Source organism: Spea bombifrons, chromosome 4 (assembly GCF_027358695.1).
Source record: "Spea bombifrons isolate aSpeBom1 chromosome 4, aSpeBom1.2.pri, whole genome shotgun sequence".
Taxonomy (NCBI): Eukaryota; Metazoa; Chordata; class Amphibia; order Anura; family Pelobatidae; genus Spea; species Spea bombifrons.
In genome coordinates this window covers 2070777-2095695 of record NC_071090.1, presented here as the reverse complement: position 1 = coordinate 2095695, position 24919 = coordinate 2070777, and the positions used below count along the sequence as shown (strand labels likewise).

At 44.5% G+C, this 24919-nt stretch overlaps 1 protein-coding gene across 2 annotated transcripts; it reads right to left on the bottom strand.

The window, feature by feature from the left end:
- Window positions 1-1773: 1773 nt before the first annotated feature.
- On the bottom strand, window positions 1774-24524 carry FBLN1 (fibulin 1). Of its 2 annotated transcripts, XM_053462711.1 has the most exons (17): window positions 24371-24524; window positions 18811-18919; window positions 15263-15401; window positions 14890-15052; window positions 14230-14292; window positions 13017-13118; window positions 12788-12925; window positions 12278-12415; window positions 11971-12114; window positions 11613-11741; window positions 11199-11324; window positions 10973-11092; window positions 10498-10629; window positions 9827-9950; window positions 5041-5177; window positions 4634-4768; window positions 1774-1928 (listed from the first exon to the last, which is right to left on the bottom strand). In XM_053462711.1, the coding sequence occupies exons 1-17, from the start codon at window positions 24426-24428 to the stop codon at window positions 1789-1791; spliced, it is 2097 nt and encodes a 698-aa protein (XP_053318686.1). In that variant the 5' UTR covers window positions 24429-24524; the 3' UTR covers window positions 1774-1788. The 2 variants fall into 2 exon arrangements, with proteins under 2 accessions (XP_053318686.1, XP_053318685.1); XM_053462710.1 differs by lacking the exons at window positions 1774-1928; window positions 4634-4768; window positions 5041-5177 and adding an exon at window positions 7013-7446.
- Between the last annotated feature and the right edge of the window lie 395 nt (window positions 24525-24919).

The following is a 24919-nucleotide window of genomic DNA, read 5'->3' as shown; positions in this document are numbered from 1 at the left end:
CTGGGATACTTCTTAGAAAGAGAAGAAGGAAAAAAAACACAATTTCAAAGAAAATAAAATACATTCTCTTAGTAATTCACCATTCCATTCTGTATGATCCGGTCTGTTGAAAAAAACTTTTTTTTTTTTTTTAATGCCGTCGTTTATGTTTTTGCAGTCAGATATTTTTATAATGACATTTATACCACCCGGAATTTGGGGCAAAAAAACCAGTGAAAGGATAAATATTTAAGATGATAAAATAAGTTTTATATAATTTTTAGGGAATACATTTAATATTAAACCTCACCATTTAAAGTAGATTTTTGGTCCGCTTAACCTTAACCTTACTAATTAATAATTTGAAACTAATTCTGAATTTATTTTTTTAAATCGTTTTGTTTGTATGCATTATTTCCAGCTTTGTCATACAGCTTCATGCTCAAAAATGTTCCTTTGGGTACTTTTATATGATTTATATGATTTATTAGCGATTTGTAATTTTTGTTCTTCGATATAAAATCCTACATTCTACACGTATCAAACTGTGTGTTTTTATAGCAATTTACTAATCAATTAACTGATGAACATATATATATATATATATATATATATATATATATATATAGATATAGATACGTTTATACGAGGGCATTAAATATTTACCCCTATATGCAAATGTTTCCTATTTACATATAAACCTGCTCAGTAAACCTCATCTCCACCAACCTTTAGGTACTTAATACATCTCATAATCATGTGTGGGAAGTTGCCTATTCTAGGCTACCCTATTGTGGGGGAGTGGCTTTGTGCAGGGGTGGGGCTAGCTGCGCACAGGGCTGGGATAGCCCCAAAACGCCTCTAGTGGGAGGGAACAGGGGAAAGTGGGTGGCTAGTAGGCGGAAAGTGGGTGGGTAGTGGGCAAGGCTTCATCCAGAGACCCCGAGCAAACCTGGAGAGTTCCCAGTTATGCTAATAAAATTCCTATTTATTGTATAACTGGAAATAACCATTATCAAGGATAAAACTCCTAACCCTGAATATTAAATATGTCTTTAATCGAATGTGATGCTTTTTTTGGACCAAAGAATGACGTAAAAGGGCCTCAGAGGTCTCTTCTTCAGATTCCATCCATAGCAGGAAAAGAAAAAACATCTACGACTACATTTAGCGAGAAATAAGACAGCGATTTATATCCATATTTTATTACCATTTCTGAAACCATAAAGTGTTAAATATTATGATTACAATTTACGAATGGCGTTGGGCCGCTAAGCTTACGGATGCCGTCTTTCTCTAATGCCTCTGGTTACATTCCAAAAAAAAATCTGGGTTTAGGAATTCTAGAAATCTACCTCTAATAATTACTGAATAATTTAAATGGTGACACGAAAAACAAATGAGAAAACATTTTAGAAATTCAAAATTGCTCTAAAAATGAAAAAAAAAGATAAAAATGTATCATCTAACGAAACCACGCAGTGCATCATCTACGAATGTAAAAATTACTTTTCCGTTGTCTCCTAAAATAGCAATTTTTAATGTATTTACATATTTGTTGTAATCTTGGTGAAATTGAATGAAAAATTGTATTATTTGTGTCGTTATGTAGCATATTTCGGAAAAGAAGCTTCAGATTAATACTTATTTTTTACGCAGGCTTCATTAAACGATTTCTACGTAAAGCGTTTGCATAGAACTCCTTTCTCCGTCTACCTATACAGTCCGACTGCCGACCGGCTCGTAGGAATCGTTTCGGACGCTCGGTTTAATGGGAACTTGCCCGAAAAAAACGAAAAAAAAAGCTGCCTAGAACCAGAATTCCGAGATGAAGATGTGGACGTTGACGATGTTTCGATGGGAAACCACCCCTCCTATCACGTAATTCATCTCCAGTTTCAAGATGGCGTGGAATGGACCTACGATGGGCTTGACTTGACGGACAACACCTGGAAGAGGACACAAAAGAGAGTCTTAGAACGAGACCGGAGATCCTAAGAGTTCTTCTGGAACATTCTTTTAAATATATAGATGTCAGTTTGCCGTTTTTTGGGGGGGGATAAAGTTTTGGCCGTTGAGCGTAACCTGGAGGGGGTGGAAGTTCTCTGCTTGGTGAGAATCTGGATGGAAGACCATTATTTAAAGGGACGCTCCGGCCGTCGTCTGCACTTTAATGATATGATAGCTCGGTGGTCCCTTTAAATTGTTGTGGTTGCCCCCTTTTGCCCGACCCCCCACTTTGCGCAGGAGATGTGTTTTGGCCGAAGACACATACTGACCACCAGTCAGCTCCAGCTCTATTTTGGGGAGCTTTCTGGGATGGGTCTAACCCGACCCCCACTTTGGAAAGCGCTCCCATTGAGTTCAGTAGGAACACTTTCCTGCCACCGATTGTCTGCTTTGTTGGACCGCGTAGGAGTTGTCCTGCTGCAGCTCTGGTGCTGCAGCTTCCCCCTAAGGTAAGCATTTTATTTTGAACTGTCCCTTTAAATGGAGGACATTTTGGACGCTGCCAGTCCCTGGTGGTTATTGGATCAAAATCGGTGCGAAAATAAATGCAACCGATTTAATAGCTCAACACTTTCCTGAGGTTTGGATGCAGTCCAGTCATTAGGATCGGCATGCGCAGACGCACCGACCTCAGAGGGTGTATTTTTACCTTGGTTTTGGCAAAAAACGGACCTTCTCCAGAATTTGTCTGCTTTCTGGCATTAAGACAAACCGCAGCTCCTTTAAAGTGACGGAAACCCAGCTCTCTGGGACCGCTCGTCGTTAATACCTCTAACTGCGTCCGGCACTAATGTGTTAGGAATTAAAGATTGTGGCCCCGCGCCGGCCGAACATCTCTATCGCGGCTTGATTAATGTAGAAGCGGCTATTCGGTGTCACAGAGAGGTACTTGGCGGGGAGGAATAAAGAGATGTCGCCTGAATTATATCCCTAACCACTTATCCAGCGAGCGAGGCTCCTACAATTCGTTAATGATATACCCTGCGTGTATTACAAAAGCAGCTGGCGATGACGTACCCCCCTTACATTGCAAGTGCCTAAATGGGGGCATCGCTGTTGGAGGTGTGGTGAAGGGGGTGGGTCCCTCCTGGAAATGGGTGGGGCCATAGTCATGGACATCCTTCCAACTTACCGAAGAGCTGCCTCTCGATGCTCGGCTTCAGAGCCATGCGAGAAGCTGCAAAATCGGGACTGTCCTGTGCAAAGCTGGACAGTTGGGAGGGATGGGTTTTAATCTATTCCTCCAATCCCCATATAGCACCATATGGAAAATACGTGTTTTCTGGCTGCGTAGTATTCCTTTCTTTTCATGTAAAAAATCTTGAGTTTTTTTTACCATTTAATCAGTTTTTAATAGTTATGAAGATTAACCTCTGATTTTATCGTCTTCTTTAAAGGTCTAAATGCTCGTTTAGGCGATGCTGCCCCTTTAAACCTCACCCATCGCTGTTACTCAGAGCCAGAAATGTTGCTTTTTAAAGGGGGAAAAAAATATCCTCTGATGTCTGTATCCCAAAACATGACCTTTTGCCGGTGAAATCATGAGGTCAATCGTAGCTTGTAGTATTAATGTCAAAACAGCCCGAGTCTTGTGTGGCCATTTTAAGTAAATACAGTTTAAACAATGGCGGGGGTCAAAGGTCGGGCGTCTTTACCTTCCCAGGAGATCTAATCAAGGAAGATAATCCTATGAAATGAAGGATCTACAGATTCTATTTATCAGCTGATATGGATAGGTAACCCCCAGGCGGAGTGCAACCCTCACAACCCTCAGCCATTTGGTTAAAAAAATTAAGATATAGTGGTTCGAATAAACGATAGTCCATGAATTTAAACAAATACATATTTACATATTATACAAATATACAATTACATTTAAAAATGTTCCTGCTAAAACTCATGCGTGTTTAATACCCTCACTGTATTGGCCTCTACGACTTCTGCTGGGAGGCTGTTCCACTTATCCACCACCCTCTCAGTAAAGAAAATTATCTCAGCGATCAGTTCATTGCATAAATCATAGAATTGATATGATTTTTCCCTTTTTAAATCTCCAGTTATCTAAATGTCTCAGAAAACAAACGTATCTGAATTATCTGCTTCCGTCCTCAAACTGTCTGGAGGGAGCCGCAGCCTTCGCTACAAGGACAGATGGATTAGAGTTGGCAAAAACTGTGCCAAATAGGGCATATTTTATTTTAATTTTGCAATAATATCAGATATTTAAAGGGCTAATTTAGAAATCCTTGAATCAGTTCCAGAGGTGAAAAAAATAATTGTCCGCTAAAAAATATTCTGGGACTCTGATCCAGGTTCCGGGAGAGACGGTATTGAGGCGTAACAATAAAGGTTCCCTGACTCAAAGAACCGTTCAGAGCGGCTCTGAGTCACCAGTTCACTGACTCCAAGAACCGTTCAGAGCAGTTCTGAGTCACCAGTTCACTGATTCAGACTTCAGAGCAGCTCAATACCGCCGCCTACAGCCAGCCTGGCGAAATACACCCTGCCCCGGTCCCTGCTGAGGTGACTTTTCACCTATACACTCTGTTAGCCCATTGGTTAGGAAAAGTACGTGTGAAAAGTTAAATGTTAAATGCCCCCCGTGCACAATTACACATACAAAAGACCCCAAGTGTGAACTCACCAACTATTATCCCGTCCATGTAACGCTTCTGGATGTCGAAGGAATCCCTCAGGTTCCCGTCTGTGATGTGGAAGATAATGTCTGGTTGGGGGCTGTTTGGGTACGAAGGGGTCAGAGCGCGCAGGAAAATAATCTCTGCGGGAAATCCAAGAAGAGACAAAGGTAACGAAAGGAAAATGGGGCATGAAATCAACTTTAGATACATCCGCAAAATCAGTGAGCCGGCCCCTGTATAATGTATAGATAAATCTGTGAGCCGGCCCCTGTATCATGTATAGATAAATCTGTGATCCGGTCCCTGTATAATGTATAGTTAAATCTGTGAGCTGGCACCCTGTATAATGTATAGATAAATCAGCGCCCCGGCCCCTGTATAATGTATAGATAAATCAGCGAGATGCTTTTACCTTCTGGGCGGCTGAAGTCCCGGAACGTGGGCAGAGAGATGACCGTGTTGGAAATGGTGTGGACGGGATCCATGATGCAGCTGATGTCGTTGGACAGGCAGGACTTTATACAGCGGACCGTGTCCGATCTTTCGTAACTGAAACAGAAGCCAAGAGGCGTTTGCTGGATAACTTTCATTAAAAGCCGAGCACCTTGGTTGCTATGGCAACTGCATCACTTTTACTAGTCTTTAACAGAGCTGCTCTTTGGTACATAACCCCTCAATCACTTTATAACACATTCTAGTGCAATGTGTAAAGAGTCCTATCGCCATGGCGATCAGCAGGATGGTCCAATCAGCAGAAACACACTTTTTATCCATAATAATGGTCAAATCTTACTTCGATGCATTTAATGTGTATTTCATTTTATCGTGACAACACCGTATGCCCATCGCTGAAATTAATATCGAAGAATTCACTGGCACAATCGCCGTAGCAACCCAGAGAATAATCCGCTTTTATCACTGTGCATTACCTTCCTGCCACCAAATGTATTAGAAACAAATGTGGCAACCCAACCGGCCCTCCAAGCCTCTTAAGTAATTAATTTTTTTATAGAGATTGTTATGGGCATCCCAGGCTTTTCTTGGATTTCTTTACTGTGTTTGGCTGTGCTACATCTTCTGGAAGGCCATTCCAGGCATCTACTACCCTTTCATTAGGTAGCGTTATCTCACATCACCCCGTGCCCTCTTGGTTTTGTCGTCTTTTTATATTTAGGTCAGAGGATGTCCTGAGTACAAGGTGTAGGATGGTATTTGTTAACTCACTGAAACCTCCAAGATATCCATTATTTATGCATTTTTAATAAAAAAATACTTTTTTGGGGGGCTACTGGCAGTTGAGTCGCCCCAAAGCTACTTGGCCACCCCAGTAACACACTAGCGCACACACACTAACACACATACACATACTTACACTAAAACATACTCAGTGCATCACACCCTTACCTGAGGGCGCTATTTGAGGAACTTTGGATCTGCCCTTATCTATGCAACAAAAGGGGCCGCCATGCCCCAGAAACTGCTCCTTGCGCATAGGTGTAGTCTGCCTAGGTCAGAATATACCACTGAGCTCAAGGAGTCTGAACTTGGATTAAGTGTTACGTATAAGTAGTGATTCTGGTACAATGTATGAAAGTGTCCTGGTCACCCTACCAATGGAACGACCCAAATCAGCAGGAACTTTCCATTGGTTGCTATAGCAATAAGACCACTTTTCCAAACTGCATCAGAATCACTCAGGCCTGGAACAGCCGTCTGGCACACGGGGCAAATGCCAACAGTGCCACCGACGCACCCCTCAGGTGTAACTGTGCTTATCTTCCCATTGGCCACCAGGCGGCTGCTGGCCTTAAAGTAACAGTACCGCCTGGTCATTGCCAGTCCGGCCCTGGAATCAGTTTTTATACATAACCCCCGAATTTCCCACCCTCTCCGGCATCCTTTGGCTCTGGTGTCGCCTCTATTGTCTTCCCTTAGACCTTATTCAACAGCTCAGAGTCCTCCATGAGAGCTTCCACCTGAGAACCACACGGTGAAATCCCACCTGAATTAATAATAAGCGCTTCCTGTCAACAATTAGGCTGTTTAATTTAATAATATTTATTGAAATTTACCAAGTTATTACAAATTATAGAAATCCTATTTTTTTTTATTGTTTTGGCGGAGGGCACGCTTTTTGGTCGCCGACTGCTTTGGATGTTGGTAGTCGGAAACTGCGTCGGTAGCGTTGTATGAAACTGTTTTGTTGCGTGTTAATAAAGCTTGAATTTTACCCCCACCCCACCCCCATCGCACAAGCCGTGCCACGACTTCGAGGAGATACAGGGCGTGGAGAACACGTGACCTTTTCTGCTGCCCCGGTAATTGGAAGCACGTTATTACGAAACAGGAAGCTGCCATTCCCGCCAAACCCAGCCGGAGGCGCGTGCAACAACGTAAACTTTATTGAAACTAGAAAAGTCGAACAGAACATTAACGAAGACCCCCCCCCCGGAGCCCGTGGTTGGATTAAAGCTCGGCCGTGATAAAGACGTGTAGTTTGGCTACGAAAGTGTTGAGAGTCCCGTGGCGAATGAGATTCATCTGGATAGTAAGGAGGATGTCCTGCGCTTCTGCGATTGGTCGTTCTACAGCCACAAGACCGCTGTGAGAGTTGACCTTTTTCGTGGCGAAATAGCCCTTCTCATTCCCGCTGGTGATGGACAGTTGAATGTCATCGCCGGGGAGGGCATGGGACGGGCCCATGCGGAATATGTCGGAGGGAGCTTGGACGTTGGTGGGGAAAGAGAGGTGGTGATAGGTAACTCTCAGGGGCTGGCTCTGGCACTCAGTGTCACTACAGGGCAAGCGGTCGCAACGACTGCAAGAAAAGTGAGAAGACAAAGACAAGAAAAAGGGTTAATGCACACTGAGCAAGCAAGCAGGGGGAGACAGCTGCAGAACGCAAGGGCTTGGCTGCCAACTTAATGGGGTCGGGGGAGAGATATACTGGATGCACAGAATACATGCCTCTGGGCATCTGACAACACTAGGGGTGTCCATGAAACCTGCGTTCAAGTATTAACTTTAACCACAGGTGTCGATCAGATGCATTTAAAGGCACAGGCAAAGCGATACTGGTAGCCCTAATGGTCAACATGCAAGCGATAAACTGTGTGATGTATGTGTACATACGACTTTTTATATATATAAATGCCTGAACTGAATCAGATGGGCTAAACAAACAGGATACAGGTGTATATATAGATATATATATACACACACAGTATACTCACTATATATATATATATATATATATATATATGTGTATCACATAATGCTTTTAACCCACCGGCAGATCGGCCCCCATCCGGCCCCTGTCTAGCCGCCCGTTTCTCCTGCTGTAAAGACTCAAACCTTAATCAGTCGTTGGTCTCGTCTTAGATTCAGGAGCCGTATGTCTATCCCATGCATGTTTAATACCCTCACTGTATTACCCTCTACCACTTCTGCTGGGAGGCTGTCCACTTATCTACCACCCTCTCTGTAAAGTCAAACTTTCTTACCTCCAAGCCTTTGACTCTGACTCTAGTGTTAATATTACTTGTACTTGTATATGAATGTATTTGACACCATGGAAGGAATCCAATTAACCGTTTCATTGCCAGCAGAGCAGTGAAAGAAAGATATTTAAGCAAAACTAGAAGAAGATTAATTACTGACAGCTTTCTGTGCAGCCGGGTTTATCAAATTAATGCAGGGCTTTGAAGTTCAAATATATTTTACATGAGCAAATCATTAGGTATTATCCAGGATATTTGTTTTTAAGTTTAGAGGATGGATTTTTTAATGTTGTAAAAGTCAGCGCTACAGATTCTGAAACAACTATGTTTCTTTTTTTGGGAGGGGAAATAAGTTGTAATACCTTAAGGGATTTTAACTTTAAATCAAAAAGCACTTGAGGGCGCAGCCATGTTGGAAATACCAGCCACGCCCCCAGATGGACAGGAAGTTGTCAGGAGTGAAAGCGCCACATAATAGAATGTTTTATATATTGAAACATCCTGCTACCTGCTGTACAGAAAAATATTAATAACAATATTATTAGGCAATATTTATGGGTAAGGCATGGTAGAACTGGGCATGTTAATATTTAACCCCTTTTTGTTATATAACTCCCTTGCAACCCTGTTTAATCTGAATCAGTCCCTTTTTAAGCATGAGATCCCTGTGTCCCTTTTTCCTCCCCTGATTTTTTAAAGAGCTTCAAATATAGTCATATATATTTATTCAAATCTCTACCCCAGCCACGTCTCTCATCGCACCGCCTAAAACTCAAGTGCCCCTCTGGCCATGTTTAATGTTGGAAGGTATGCCATGTATGTCTCATTGAAAACCTAGACCTGAAACTATCTCTATAATTATAATGAGTATGAGCGACGAGCCCCTGCGCCAACGGGAAGTCTATATATATATATACATATATATATATTTTATATCCAGAACGTTTCCGGTGTCTAAATCAGGACGCCTGTGTTGGGAAGGTACCTACTGGTGGTAGGGGATTGGACCAAGGTCAGAAGCCACCTTCAAGGTTGCCATTTGGGAGGTGCAATGGAGGCCTGACCACCAATACAGCTCCCTGGGCCAGTCAGGGGAGATCCGAGGAGCCCTCCAACTAGCCCATGATACACCATGCTTCAAGGGTTGCAGATAAATGACCTTCCATTGAAGTCAAGAACATTCAAACATACTATATCTCTACGGAAAGAAAAACAGTCCCACAGCAACACGTAAGTGTAGGATCGAAACACCAACGTATCCAGTAAGGATTCAGCGCAGGAATCCTTGTTTTGTTATTACACGTATACACGGAATCCATGCCCTATGACGTAGGAGGACATCGTTGCATTGCCAGTACATCCCTAGTTACTCTTGGTATCTCTTAACACCCTTTCTTGCCAAAAGCCAATCCAATTTATTCCGAGAAGCCTCCGCGGACCACTTGCGGCCACTATCTCCATAGCTAGTGGATTCCGGAGCTTTACAGCCCTAACCAATCTCTCTAGTCCATTTCCCCTCCTTGAATGTACCTCCTGGACTCTTTCAGAGACACATTATTAGCTTTTTGCCGCGTTTCCAGAATCCCAGCCGCCTGCAACAATCCTACATCTATTAAGCGGGCATTCCAAAGGCTAAAGTTTTTGGAACTTAATCTCATAGTGGCGTCTTTCTCCACTGTGTAAGAGCGTTTTACTTACTTGTCGCCGGATTTGCGGTAATTTTTGGGACATTCGAAGGCAAGGCACCGGAAGCCTCCCTGGATGTTGAAGCACGTTTCCGTCCCGGAGCAGTTGTGCGTCCCGGTTACACACTCGTCGACATCTGTGAATACATTTCATTTGTTACGCAGCTCATCCGATATAACAATATGGCAAGATGACATTGAGCAAATTATTGGACCTTAGAAACTGAAAAAGTAGCCTATACGGTACTGCAGTCCAGGCAGAGCACTTTCCTGAGCGCAGGTAGATCTACAACAGATGTGAAATCACTCCCATAAGGCTAAGTCAGCATGTTATAAAAAGGTATGCCTATAAATTCCCCAGCATCATGAGAATTGTAGTCAGCTACAAGTTATGCATTGAGTTGGATTTGTACAGCATCACAATAACCTTGACGAGAAGGAATTGTGTTATTATGTTGGGGCTCCACTAGGTGGCAGCATTTATCTGGGAGTCAAGCCACCCCCAAAGACACGTATTCTGGGGTCACCGTGCTGAAGACAGTGATAAGATGAGACAATTATCGCAATATCTCGCGTTCCTTTGTGTTACATTTCTCTGCCTCCGTAAATCTTCTCGGTTTTGTACGACGGTTCTATGAACCTCGATACCTTGGGATGGAAATGCGACGGGAAAGGTTTTAATACCTTGACAGTTGCGTCCGTTGGGTGCCAGCGTGTACCCGGTGACGGGGCAGGAACATCGGAAGCTGCCGGGAACGTTGTTACAGCGATAAGAACAGATATGGCCCCCAGTCGGCAGGGCACATTCGTCGATGTCTGTAAACGGATACAAAACAGATACAATGTATCAACACTGACAGTATCCAATCACAAAGACCTATTTCACAATAAGATCCAAGTATGTTGGTGACGGATCCCAAAGATCTACTTTCGGAACTGTACAGTTCATTGGGTGCCAATCTAGAACTCAAAAGTAAATGTCAAGAAAAGGCACGCCATTTCTTGCTCTAGAGATTGACTATTTTATTCTGTATTTTTAAGCCTTCAATTTTAGCAAGTTCTCTTGATAAGTATATTTTGGCTCAATTAAAACTACACGGATTGCAAGCTCTTAAGGCAAGACTCAGTCTGATGTCTACAGTATGTATTCTGTATCTACCTTCGCATGTGATTCCATCCACATCGCTGAGCTGGTAGCCGCGCCGGCAGAAGCATTGGTACGAGCCGTACACGTTGGCGCACTCCTGGCTGCACGGATTGCTGCCGCATTCATCCACATCTAAAGATAAGAGAGAGATGCGTTGGGTCCGGTCCGAGATCTGCCACCCAATGCCCCCCCCCTCCTTGTATTGCCCATCCAGACACCACGCAAGCCAACTCCTCACCTTCACAAGATCTTCCGTCCAGAGCCAATCTGAACCCGGTGGTGCAACTGCAGTAAAAGGAGCCGGCGGTGTTCTCGCACTTGTGGGCGCAGATACGTCCCGTATACCCCCGGCACTCGTTTATGTCTGGAACGGAAAGGAGCAGACGTCAGGAAGGACGACGGACAACTGAGCTTCGTATTCCTAACATTACTCGTATCGTTAATACAAACTGAAGACAGAAGATGGACAGTGCTGAGTAGAAATTAAGGAGGCTGAACAGGACTCTGTGGACGGCACCTGTCTGTCAACCGTTAAGCAGACGCAGCTTCTATCTCCAGATGGGTTGCAATGAAAAATGTTTGGTCCTAAGCAGAATTCCGGAGAGGTTTCATGGCCGAACCTCCCCGTGAGACAGAAGATGAGGCCTCTTACCGGCACAGGTTCTGGTCAACGCGTCAAACTGATATCCTGTCCGGCATTCGCAACGGTAAGAGCCGGCCACGTTCAAACATGTGTGTCCCTCGCCACACGGGTTCTGAGAGCTTCCACACTCGTTCACGTCTGTGTGCAACAAAGAAAAAGACTGGAGGTCATGGAAGGTTTGGACGTTGCAACGTGGATAGGGCAATAAAGAGTTTGCTCATTCATCCCAAGACCCTGAGACTGGGGTAAACCCTTGAGACTTTGCCCCTGATACCCTGAGGCTGTGGAGAAGCCACACACGCGCACCAAGCCACCCAACGATTCATTGTCTCATCACTCGAGAGAAGCCTCTTGAGCTATTACCCACCTTCACAGCGGGTGCCATCAGCGCTGAGGTGGTAACCCCTTCCGCAGTTGACCACGTGTCGCTGACATGTGTAGGACCCTTCCGTGTTAATGCAGGTCTGGCCATGAGGACACGGAGCGTTGAGGCTCAAGCACTCGTTGATATCTAAAATAAAACCGGAGCTTCATGAGACCTTCCGCACTAAAGCCCAGGCGACTCCAGGCGCAACGTCGCACAACCAGCGGTGCAAGGACACACAAAGCCACGCAGCTTCGTCGCACGCAGTGTAATTCCGCACTCGTCCAAAGGGGGGCGCGCCGGACCTTACCCATGCAATTGCCCCCCGCATCCTGGATGTATCCGGCAGAGCACTGAAGTTTGGGGCGGCATCGGAACGATCCCGCGGTGTTCTGACAGACGAAGTTGGGGAGGCAGTTGTGAGTGTTGGAAGCACATTCGTCAATATCTGATAATCAAAGGGTACAGGAAAAATATATTCTGTAATAATTAACAATTATAGTCATTAATTATCATAGACTGTATTCATATATATATTATACACTTTATATCGTGACATTGTATCAGGAGACAAAGTGTTTGAAGCCATTTCTTAAAGAAAAGGTCGACTTCAGGGATGCGATTATTCATTCCAGAGATTAAAATAACAGAGTAACTAAATCAATTTATTGTATTACTTATCCATTTATTTATTCACTAAATAATCAGCAAAAATCAGCAACTTAACAATAGGGGAGAGATAAATGAATGGGGAGGAATAATCCTGCACATAGTTTATTTTAATCTGTAAACACCATTTGTGAGGACGGACGTGACCTACCTTTGCAGCTGTTGTCCTCTGTGAGTTCGTATCCCGTACCGCAGTTAATCTCCCTCTGACACCGGAAGGAGCCCACCAGGTTGATGCATACCTGGCCCACTTTACAGGTGTGAGACCCCGTTATACATTCATTGATATCTAGATAAAGAGAAAATACACAAGAGGCGTTTATTCAATCTACGAGGAAGGAGCCAAAGAGACCTCGATATGTGACGGGAGGTCTTATTACCTTCGCAGGAGACGCCGTCGGGCTGAAGTTGGTAGCCACTGTAGCAGGAGCAGACCACGCTGGCCCCCGTGTCTCTGCACTGCTGAGTGCACGGACCCCCACCTGAGAACAGAAGAGGGGTACACAGAAATAATTCTGACCCATCAGAGGTCTCCTGTCTGAACCCCCCTCCCCCTTTCGCTGCAGTGCCTAGGATGTATCAGAGACCACCAATACTATATATCAGGGTGGTCTTTTCTGGAAGTCATATCGGATACCTGCTAGGGGACCTATAGGCATCTGAGTAAAGGATTACGGCATGGTGTATTCTTCCAATACGCATAGATACATAATGTTATACACAACCGTTCAAAAGTTTGGGGTCACTGAGAAATTTCCGTGTTTTTGAAAGAAACGCAGATTTCCTCCGCTTGAAATGGATCAGAAATCCAGCGCAGACGGGGTTAATGCTGTAAATGACTATTATAGCTGTAAACGGGTGATTTTTAATGGAATCTCTTCATAGCCGTACAGAGGCGCTTTATCACTCCCATCACTCCTGTGTTCCAATGGCCCTTTATCACTCCCATCACTCCTGTGTTCCAATGGCCCTTTATCACTCCCATCACTCCTGTGTCCCAATGGCCCTTTATCACTCCGATCACTCCTGTGTTCCAATGGCCCTTTATCACTCCGATCACTCCTGTGTCCAAATGGCCCTTTGTCACTCCCATCACTCCTGTGTGCCAATGGCCCTTTATCACTCCCATCACTCCTGTGTTCCAATGGCAGGTTATCACAACTTTGTCGTGTGTTTGCTGGGAACTTGATCTATACATAACGTAATGTGAGCACATGTATGGATCATTTGTTTACATCTGTTTATTGTATCCACAAATTATCTTTTTATTATGTATGTTTTGTGTTTTTGTTTTGTCCAAACAGCCCGTCGTGTTTTCTAGCTGCAGGTATTTATTCTCCCAGCAGAGGGCGCGTTTTACATACAGATATAAACCAAAATGACTAGGAAAAAGAAGTGCTTAAAATTACTGAAATTATTTTCATTTTTATAGGAAGGAATCTAAGTAAAATTGTTCCTGTTGGTATCCAATTTATTCCAAAAATAAGCTCCTGTTGATGATTAAGTAGCAGAAAAAGTGAATAATATGATTTATTATTATTTTTATTATTATTATTATATATGTATTATTATTATCATTGCGCATGCTCTCACCTCTGCAGCGATCATTCAGATACGGATCTTCAGTATCCACGTGGGGTATAGACGGCCCTCTCGCTGAGGATAAAAGACACAGGATTGGTTAAACCAAATTAACGTAATTTAACCTTAATAAAAATTGGAAACAGAAATTATGTTTTTCTGTTATAGAAATAAAAATACCACCATATAGGTATTTAAAACATTCTAGGCCTCTCCTGTGTGGCTAAAAAATGTTTTTTGAAATACATTTTTTTTATTATGATAAATTTTTTGTCATTTGGGATTTTATTGGAACCTTAAAAACCAGTTATTATTAAAAACAATTAATTTTATTTCAATTTTCCTCTGTTTTCCATAATCCCTTAGTGCAGGCTGCATCGGAATCCCATTGGTCAGCCCGAGCAGGAAGTTGTAAGTCACTTCCTGTTCTCTCCCCGCGTTGTTTTAGCGGACGGCGCATGAGCCTCTAGCGCTAGAGATCGTTTCCAGCCGCGCAGGTCCCTCCGACATAGATATCTCAGGGCGACGGGCGATTTAACCCCGCGATGGGGCAGGAAGATGGAGGCTCCCGCGCACTTTTTTAGATTAATATGTAATTAAAAAATTGATAATATGTTGTACTTTGTTACATTAGATAGCCAAATGCAGATGTTTGGGGGATAAAGTCTGTACCTTCATCCCTGACTCCATTGTTGGGGATTTCAGGACCCTCTTGACCTTTGACACAGCAGGCCCTGAACACGAGACCGCACTGATACCCCAGGAATATACTCTGCTCACAGCTCTGCCCCTTGGACTGCGCGGTCCTTCCCAGCAGACAGCAGCTACAGCATCTCTGTGGGGGCAAAAGAAAACCTCATTAACACACTCCCTGTATTAGCCTCTACCACTTCTGCTGGGAGGCTGTTCCACTGATCTACCATCCAAATAAAAATACAAACATCAATTAAACCCTAGCAAAAAAATAAATAAATAACACATTTAGAAAATACATGGATATTGATCTAGAAATTATCGGATTTATGCATTTTACTGAGAATCTCACTTTTATGAACTGGGCCTCGCAGCTGGAGTTGTGTTCGCTTTCGTCGATGTCGCAGGACTCCTGTTCGTTCGCGGTGGTTATTCCGGTGGTACAGTGGATCTCCTCCAACTGGTTAATACAGCACTGCTCCTGGGTTATTCTGAGGACAGGCAGACAAGGGTTAACATAAAGAGGGCATTATTGTAGAAATAGCCACGGAGGGGGCTGCTTTGTTTCAGTGGGTGCGGTTAAGGACACGACTGGAGGCGGAGACTTTTGTGACCCATCGATAGCGATACCCTTATTGGTTCATTGGGTACGAAGAGGAGGTCTTCTGAAAAATAATTTCTTGAGGCATTTATTAAGGATATCCCTGAGCAATTCTGGGCTGGACTTCTAAATGTGGAGTAGTCGCCTTGGTAACCAGAGGGAAGTGTCTGACAGCTACTCCACATATAGCACTTCGTATTGTTGTTTCTTTTTCTCTTATTCCTCGTATCAGATTAAATTATGTTTCTTTTTACCCCAGTCGTAGTTTTTGCCCCATAATATAATGTTTTCAGGCAGCTGCATATCAGCCGTTTGTATGATTCTCGCTCTGTTATCTGATCCCCGATCTACTAAACCCCCCGACTCCTTATCATACTGCCTGTGGGGAACAATAGAATGGCTCAGTCTTAATCACCCAGTCGGACTCTCTGACTAATGAAAGCCTATGGAGGGAAGGACTTCATTAGCATCGCCATAAAGCATCAGCTCAGTGTGGGGTTTGAGCCGGGAAAGTCACCCAAAATATCACATGACCGACAGCAACGGCGGCTCCAGGTCTGCAGGTAAAGGGAGTTTATTGGAGCAAAATGAGATAAAACCAGGGTTTTTGTCACCAACTGACATTACTGCATATAGTGCTGGGGGTGTTATTACTGTATACAGCGCTGGGGGGGGTAATATTACTGTATACAGTGCTGTCTTTTTTGATGGGACTTCTCTAAAATTTGAAGCTGAAGAGGCTGTATGATGAATCTGGAATATCTGGAAGTTCTATCCCCAAAAAACCCTGAATTCAGATGAAAAGGGCAGAGGAGACTATGTGTTTTTGGTTAAGAAGCTCCTAATGGCTTTTCCCTTAAGGCTTCTTTGATCTCCTCGGAGCTTTAAAGTTTTAATGATCCCCTCTATAGAGACCACTAACTCCCTTCAATAAAAGGCGGCTGGTTCATTTAGCGCCGAAACATGTTGTTTTTATTAACTGACAAAAAATGGCCATAAAAAAACAGATTTTGGGGATTTATAGAATGGTCCTGTTCCACAATCCGTACCAAGTTCAAACCTCTTGGGGGTTACGGGGTATCAGGTAATAACATTTTTAGTAACGGAGGGGCCCACAGGCAAAACAATGATACTTTTATCTTTCCGTTAATTCAAACCAGACGATAGTTCACATAATGAAGACATCTGCTCCTCCAGGGAGACTCAGGAGGTTTGCATGGATCTGCCAAGGTTTAACCACTTCAGTGCTGACTCCCTTAAATGCCGCCGATCATGTGTATAATTGGAATGTTTTTTTGGTATAAAGGGTTCTGGGGTATAAAGGGCTTTGGGGTATAAAGGGCTTTGGGGTATAAAGGGCTTTGGGTTATAAGGGGTTTTGGGGTATAAGGGGTTTTGGGGTATAAAGGGCTTTGGGGTATAAAGGGTTTTGGGGTATAAAGGGCTTTGGGGTATAAAGGGTTTGGGGTATAAAGGGTTTTGCGGTATAAAGGGCTTTGGGGTATAAAGGGTTTTGGGGTATAAAGGGTTTTGGGGTATAAAGGGTTTGGAGGTATAAAGGGTTTGGGGTATAAAGGGTTTGGGGTATAAAGGGTTTGGGGGTATAAAGGGTTTTGGGGTATAAAGGGTTTGGGGGCATACAGGGTTTTGGGGTATAAAGGGTTTGGGGTATAAAGGGTTTGGGGTATAAAGGGTTTTGGGGTATAAAGGGTTTTGGGGTATAAAGGGTTTGGGGTATAAAGGGTTTTGGGGTATAAAGGGTTTGGGGTATAAAGGGTTTGGGGTATAAAGGGTTTGGGGGTATAAAGGGTTTTGGGGTATAAAGGGTTTGGGGGCATACAGGGTTTTGGGGTATAAAGGGTTTGGGGTATAAAGGGTTTGGGGTATAAAGGGTTTGGGGTATAAAGGGTTTTGGGGTATAAAGGGTTTGGGGTATAAAGGGTTTGGGGTATAAAGGGTTTGGGGTATAAAGGGTTTGGGGTATAAAGGGTTTGGGGTATAAAGGGTTTTGGGGTATAAAGGGTTTTGGGGTATAAAGGGTTTGGGGTATAAAGGGTTTTGGGGTATAAAGGGTTTGGGGTATAAAGGGTTTGGGGTATAAAGGGTTTGGGGTATAAAGGGTTTGGGGTATAAAGGGTTTGGGGTATAAAGGGTTTGGGGTATTCCCTCCTGAACAACAAAATGTGCCTGGATAACCTGGTTATGTTAAAGGCACCCCAACTCAACATACCGAATAGTCAAAGTGGGGTCATTTTTAGGGGGTGTGGTTACAGGTGTGATAGGGCGGAGTTATTGGTGTAACTGGGCGGGGCATTTAGAAGAAGAATAATGGGGTTTATTTACCCCGTTTAATTTATAAAGCCGTTTCCTGCTGTTTCTATACACATTATCGGGGCTTTTAGGGCTGTAGAACCCTGCGATCCCCTCATACCCCGCAAACATTCTGACCTCCTAGAAAAGAGGGGCATCAGGGGAGGAGAAAGAGGGGCATCAGAGGAGGAGAGGGGGCACAAGGGATGAAAAAGAACGGCATCAGGGGAGGGGAGAGAGGGGCATCGGGGAGGAGAGAGGGGCATCAGGGAAGAAAGAGGGACATGAGGCTTTGCATACCAAAAAGGGACTGGACAAACTAAAGATAGACACTTGGGAGGTATGAAACAGTCTTCTGTTACTCCTCATTATGTGCAGCATGGATCACACTGCCAGACGGGTCCCTGATGGATGATATTCATCATTCACATTTATCTAACTGTTTCTTTTTCATTATCTAATCATTTGTTAACCAGCAAAATCAACAAAAAGAACAAAAATTTCCAACAAAAGCTTCGTTTCGCGCGACTCCCGGCCGTTCCCAGCGAGACCAATCGCTTCCGTTCGTTGACGGGACTGGAACATATTTTGTTAAAAAGTTACAAATTGTCACATTGTTACCAGATCTTCTGTTTGTTTTGAAACAATAACCCTAATGTTTTGGCAACATAAACACAACAAGGAGATTAGGAGATTCTGGGCACAGAGTCCCAGCCGCTAAACCCCCCCCCCAAAGCCTGCTGTGACGGGCATTAAATGTATAGGGGAATTCTGTATAGGTGCAAAATCACACCTTCTGTAAAAAACATTAAACATAGATGATGTTTGTGGTACAGTGTATCACCGTGTGTGAAAGGGTTAATTTGACATTTAATCAGCCCCATGTTTTGTTTCGTTTTTCTGAGATGTTCTCCTTTAACTGTTTCAGTCCTGGGCTGTGCACCTCAGAGGGAGCGTTATCTTTATCCCAGCAGCCGGTTCCCACTCACCGACATTCCTTGTCATCTGAGATGACGGGCAGGCTGCCGCACTCCCTTTTCTGGGTCGCCCACTCGTATCCGCTGGTGCAGCAGGAATCCACCGTGACCTGGGCAGAAACTGAAAATAAAAATCATCAAAATGTGTCATTAGTACTCCAAAATATCATTTAAAAAAAAAAAAAACCTCACAGAACATGCGCAGCTCACAGCCCTGAGAAATATCCCGTTTATCCCATTTACAATGGACGCGGAATGCAGGATTCTTGGTGTTCCCTCTGAGGTGAACAGCCCAGCCTTGAAGCAGCTCCACAGATGGCTTATAAGAAGGGGTAGCATCTTCAAGAGGGGTCTTTCTCTGATTTCCCACAGGCAGTATGACGAGGAGTATTATATTAAGGGGCAAAAACTAACTGGTTACTTTAACATAGAAACCGAGAACCTGCCGGCAGATCGGCCCCATCCGGCCCCCGTCTCCCGTTTCTCCTGCTGTAAAGACTCAAACCTTAATCAGTCGTTGGTCTTGTCTTAGATTCAGGAGCCGTATGTCTATCCCATGCATGTTTAATACCCTCACTGTATTACCCTCTACCACTTCTGCTGGGAGGCCGTTCTACTTATCTCCCATCCAAGGCTATACATCATACCACGTAAATAAACCCACGGCTCAAAAGTGAAACCCAAGTTAACGTGAGTGTTAATGTTCCTGATATTCCTCTACCTAGAGCATTGTATCTGGAAGATCTGGAAACGCTGGCCTGGAATTTTCCGAGTGTGTAAATCTTTAAGATTTAGTTGTTTTCACAGTTTTTTTTTACTAGACTTGGCATGTTTTCGGAGACTTGGACGCGACTCCCGGGGTTTCAGACAGATGCCACTGAAGCAAAAACAACAGTTTTAAAAGCCTGTAATGAAACGCTTGGACGATCTGGAACAATGGCTGCCAAGAGCCTGCCGGGCTACAAACGAACGTCAAAACTTTCATCGGGGTATTCAGAGAGATTCCAACTGGGGGTCCGGGTGTCATGGAGGATATCATGGTAATCTGCCCCATCACTCTAGGAATCTGCCCCATCACCCTAGTAATCTGCTCCTTCACTGTAGGAATCTGCCCCATCATCCTAGTAATCTGCCCCATTATCCTAGGAATCTGCCCCATCACCCTAGTAATCTGCCCCATCACCCTAGTAATCTGCCCCATCACCCTAGTAATCTGCCCCATCATCCTAGGAATCTGCCCCATCACCCCAGGAATCTGCCCCATCACCCTAATAATCTGCCCATCACCCTAGTAATCTGCCCCATCATCCTAGTAATCTGCCCCATCATCCTAGGAATCTGCCCCATCATCCTAGGAATCTGCCCCATCACCCTAGTAATCTTCCCCTTTGCTGTAGGAATCTGCCCCATCACCCTAGTAATCTGCCCCATTATCCTAGGAATCTGCCCCTTCAATGGAGACAAATTCTTAAGCGAAGACTCAGCGCAGTAATTTTATTGCAATAAATTCAATAATTTACTGTAGATTTGGGCTAGCCGGGTAATGATGGAAATTAATTGCCCCCTCCAACCATTAAATGGGATATGAGGCCATGTGACCGAAAGTGGCCCCGAAAGATAACCCCTTTAACTTCCTGAACCGAATCGTCTTGACCGCTCCGCTCTTTGAAGTTACCACTACTGAGTGGCGCAGACGTTGGCGTGGGACTGATCCGATTGGCTAACTATTCCAACCAGCGGCCAATCAGGCGCCTGGATAGTAGGAGCCAGGAGAAACGTTTGTAGTACGAGATATATGAATGAGTTTTCAAAACTGCAAGGGAAAGAGGTCATAGATGTACATACCTACCAACTGCCCCGCACAGAAGTAGGTGCTGATAGGCTTTTGGACTTTGTGGCCCCATTGAGATCATAGGCTCGGCAGTGGAGGGAGGAGGGGGTGGGAACTGGATGGTGGCCCCTGATCCGGCCCGCGTGCCGAGCAGACACGGCACCCACAGGCAGTCACTGAATCGACCAATGACAGAGTTGGAATGTCCCACTACATGGGGGGCGAGGGATGCAGCTGAGCGTTTCTACAGCCCCCCCTGTGTCCCCAGATATCCCCCCCCGTTACGCGGAGGCCCCCCCCCGCTCTGTAGACGGGATACATTGTATCTCGAAAGGAAGACGTCTTGCGTTATTTGGGTTTCGTTTCCATCCCCGGCCAAGACTTTCCTGCCGTCTCAAAGTTTAGTGGAATATTTTTCTTTTGACAAATTTCATCTTCAAACGCAAGAAAAAACCTTTTTCCAGAAAATTTGCCGTAAAAACGCATCGGTTAAACGGGGCGGCAGCTGCTGGGCCGGCCGGACGGGTGACTTGGCAAGAAAGACCTCCCGACACCTCATTCATCAGCTTTAAAAAGCATCGCGTGTCGGACTCGACGTTTATATGAAACCATCTCATAGGAAATGCGCCACCAATTAAACGCAATTATCTGCGGAACGGCCACATTCCTGAATAACAAAAATATAACTCCGGGGAAGATAAACCAAGTATTCGGCAAAATGCAATTAATTAAACCCAAAGGGGCTATAAGGAAAAAATGGCATTTTCCATAGGATTTAACGATAAGCTTCGTAAGAAGAGTGTATGTAATACCACGAGGACGTGTGTTTTCACTTTTGGAGAGGGTGGTAGATAAGTGGAACAGCCTCCCAGCAGAAGTGGTGCAGGGTAATCCAGTGAGGGGATTTAAACATGCAGAGGCAGCATTTACTCGTAGGTCGTTACAAAGCTCGTTAGAGGTTACTCGAGCCCTGTCTCTATCGCATCGTTCCCACTTTTGAACTGACAGATTATTAACCCGGTCCCGTTATTCTACCGCATCAGAACTCAGACCGGTGGCAGCCCGTGGCAGAGCCAGCATTATCTGAAGTTCTCTCCTTTCTCCCTCTCCACCCATACAAAGCCTGCCTGAGCCAATCAGCAACCTAACAGGGGAGCGATAACTTGATGGGGAGGAATAATCCTGCATATCCTGAGAACAGGAAGTTAAGACGGCCGCTTCCATTGTATACACATAAGGGGGGGTTTCTGAGACGTATGTATGGCTTATTTTATCCCATAGAAACCATTATATGGGTTTGTTTTGTGGATAGAGTGTAACCTATAGGGTTTGGAATAGGTCGCAGTGAGAAATATTTACTGCCCCGGCGGGGGTGGGGTGTGGGGGGGTAATAGCCTTCTATGTTTAAAGGGCTTTGAAGATGAGGGAAGGAGTCTTTTGATGTTGGGATAACAGGGGATGAGTGTAACAATGGCGGAGATAATGGTGTCTGTGCGCCGGCGCACCGCTGGGGGTTTATAGGCTTTTAGTTGCCCTTTGATGTGGCGGCAGGGGGTAAACAGACGGCCGGACCCCTCCAGATACACAAAACAAACATTTTTCTAGAGACCGGGCTGGGGGTGGAAGGGCCGGTGATGCCCCCCCGCATGTCCTACAAACAGCAGGATGCGGTTTCCATGACGACTGCTCGAAACTCAGACCTTTCCCCCCAGAATTGCTCTATAAATCCAACCCAAGGTTATCAAAGATTAACCCTTTTATATATCAGGCCGGCCCCGGACCCCCTCGGCCCGCGGGGGTAACTATAACTATAAAAAACTGCCTGACACAAAGTTTATTTTTCTGTAATGAAAGAGAGTTTGGGATTCTATGCTCTAAAAAAATGGAACGGACCTCTGAAGGGGAGCCCAGTACCTAAGATGCCTCTCAGGCCCCTGGCCCCGGCCCATGGATTTCATTCGCCATTCAGGAGATTGTAAAATTGTATACAAAATATGCATTATATTCTAATTTAGAGAATTCTTCCGGCATATTTCCTCACGTAAACTGATTTATTCATCTAGAGTGTAAGCTTCTGAGCCGAGCCATGTTTCCCTAATGTATCGGGTCGTCTTAGTCTGTCAGTCCTAGTTTTGTCAGACCCTTTGAATGTAGGGACTGCAAGAAGAGTTGTTGATGCTATGTAAATTAAATATAATAATAATAAATATATAATAATAATAATAAAGTAATAATAATAATAAATATATAATAAAGTAATAAATATATAATAATAAAGTAATAATAAATAATAATAATAAATATATAATAATAATAATAAAGTAATAATAATAATAAATATATAATAAAGTAATAAATATATAATAATAAAGTAATAATAAATAATAATAATAAATATATAATAAAATAATAATAATAATTATATAATAATAAATAATAATAATAAAGTAATAATAATAATAAATATATAATAATAAATAATAATAATAATAATAATTATATAATAATAAATATATTTATCGCCATCCATTCTGCACAATGTATAGAATTTAGAACCATAGCTTAACAAATAGTTCTGGGCTACACATTTCAGCTGAGGGTGATGTGAGTGGCTGGATGTCAGAAGGTTAAGGTTCCGTATAAGAAAGGCACAATCTGTTCATATTTAACCCCTTGTGAACCAGAAGCGTGCAGAGCAGAGCGTTCTTTTAGGGAGAGGCTTTTAAATGTAAAGACAGCAAAACGTATAAATGATGGCAAAAAAGGTGTTAATTGTGTTTACCGGTGATAACGAGGAAAGAACCGGAGTTAATTAAAATGGTTTCTCAATTAGCTAGCTGCCCCCCTGCCCCCATCACCTACCCCCTGCCCCCGTTCCCAGCTCCACTAAGCCCTAACCCTTATTCCCCTGCCTCGTTTGTCCACTACCCCCCTGACCCCCAGCATCTATCACTTCATCTATCACTCCCTGACCCCTCACTCTTACCCCTTGACCCCTACCTCTTACCCCCTTACCCCACGCTCTTACCCCCTGACCCTCCTCCCTATTATCCCTGACCCCTGCCACCTATCCCACTACTTCCCATGCCCCCTAGCTCTCCTTTCCCTTCCTCTCTGTTTCCCCTAGGTCTTACCACCTACCACCCTGTCTATTACCCCCCCGACCCCTAGCTTGTATCCCCCTGCCTCTCCTGTCCATCACCCCCTGACCCACAGCTCCTACCCCCCTGTCTATTGGCCCTCAGCTCTTATCCCCCTGCCTTTCCTTCCTACTAACCCGAGACCCCATAGCACCCATCCTCCTGACCCCGCTGCCTACTACCCCTGAGCCCTGGCACCCATCCTCCTGACCCCCTGCCCGCTACCCCTGAGCCCTGGCACCCATCCTCCTGACCCCCAGCCCGCTACCCCTGAGCCGTAGCCATTATTTGCTCTGTTCTCCAGCCCAAGGTCAGTGCTGGCGGAGAAAGCTCATAACATCTTACAGCATCTATCAATAATCACAATTTATCCAAAAACACTGGATTCATAAAAATTCCACAAGTTCCTGTCTGAGGGTCGGGGGGCAAAAAATACCCGCGAGGAGCGAGGAGTCCGCGGATAAAAATCACATACAATGTATCAGGCTGCCAATTACCCCCCAACCGATACTGACCCCAACCCCGGGGCTGATACAGAGGCAAACAATGAATCTGCCCCAATACCAACCCAGCACCGATTGCTATCTGCCCCAGGACTTACCTCTGTGCAGGAACAGGGGTAACAGCGCTAAAAGCAGCATCGTGCGCGGAGACCCCATCCTCAGTGCTGGAGAGCGGACCTTAGGGGACACTCCTGCACTCAGATCTGGAGGAAGGAGGGATTGGAAGGATCCCTTTGATGGAGGCAGGGAGAGGAGCAGAGCGAGGGAGGGAGGGAGGGACTGCTGCCCCCCTTCCAAAAATAAATCCCTTAACTGGAGCCAACTGGGAGAAATGGGAGCCCGAAACGCCTCAACGTCTTACGATGACGTCATTCACAAGTACAACTTTTACAAAGTGCGCTAGAGAGGTAGGGTGACCCCTAAAGGAGCGGACCCTGAGATGCGTGAAATATTAACCCTTTAATAGCCCCCACTGTGAAGACTCCATGTCGTGACTCCCCAGATGTGTTACCCTAATGGCTCAATGTATGACCTCATATATGATCACAGCAGGGGTAGAATAGGAAGGGGTCAGACTCGGTGACCCTGAGAATCTGCCCCTTCACGCTGAGACTGGGGCAAGAAACCCAGAGAGTTCCCAGGTATGG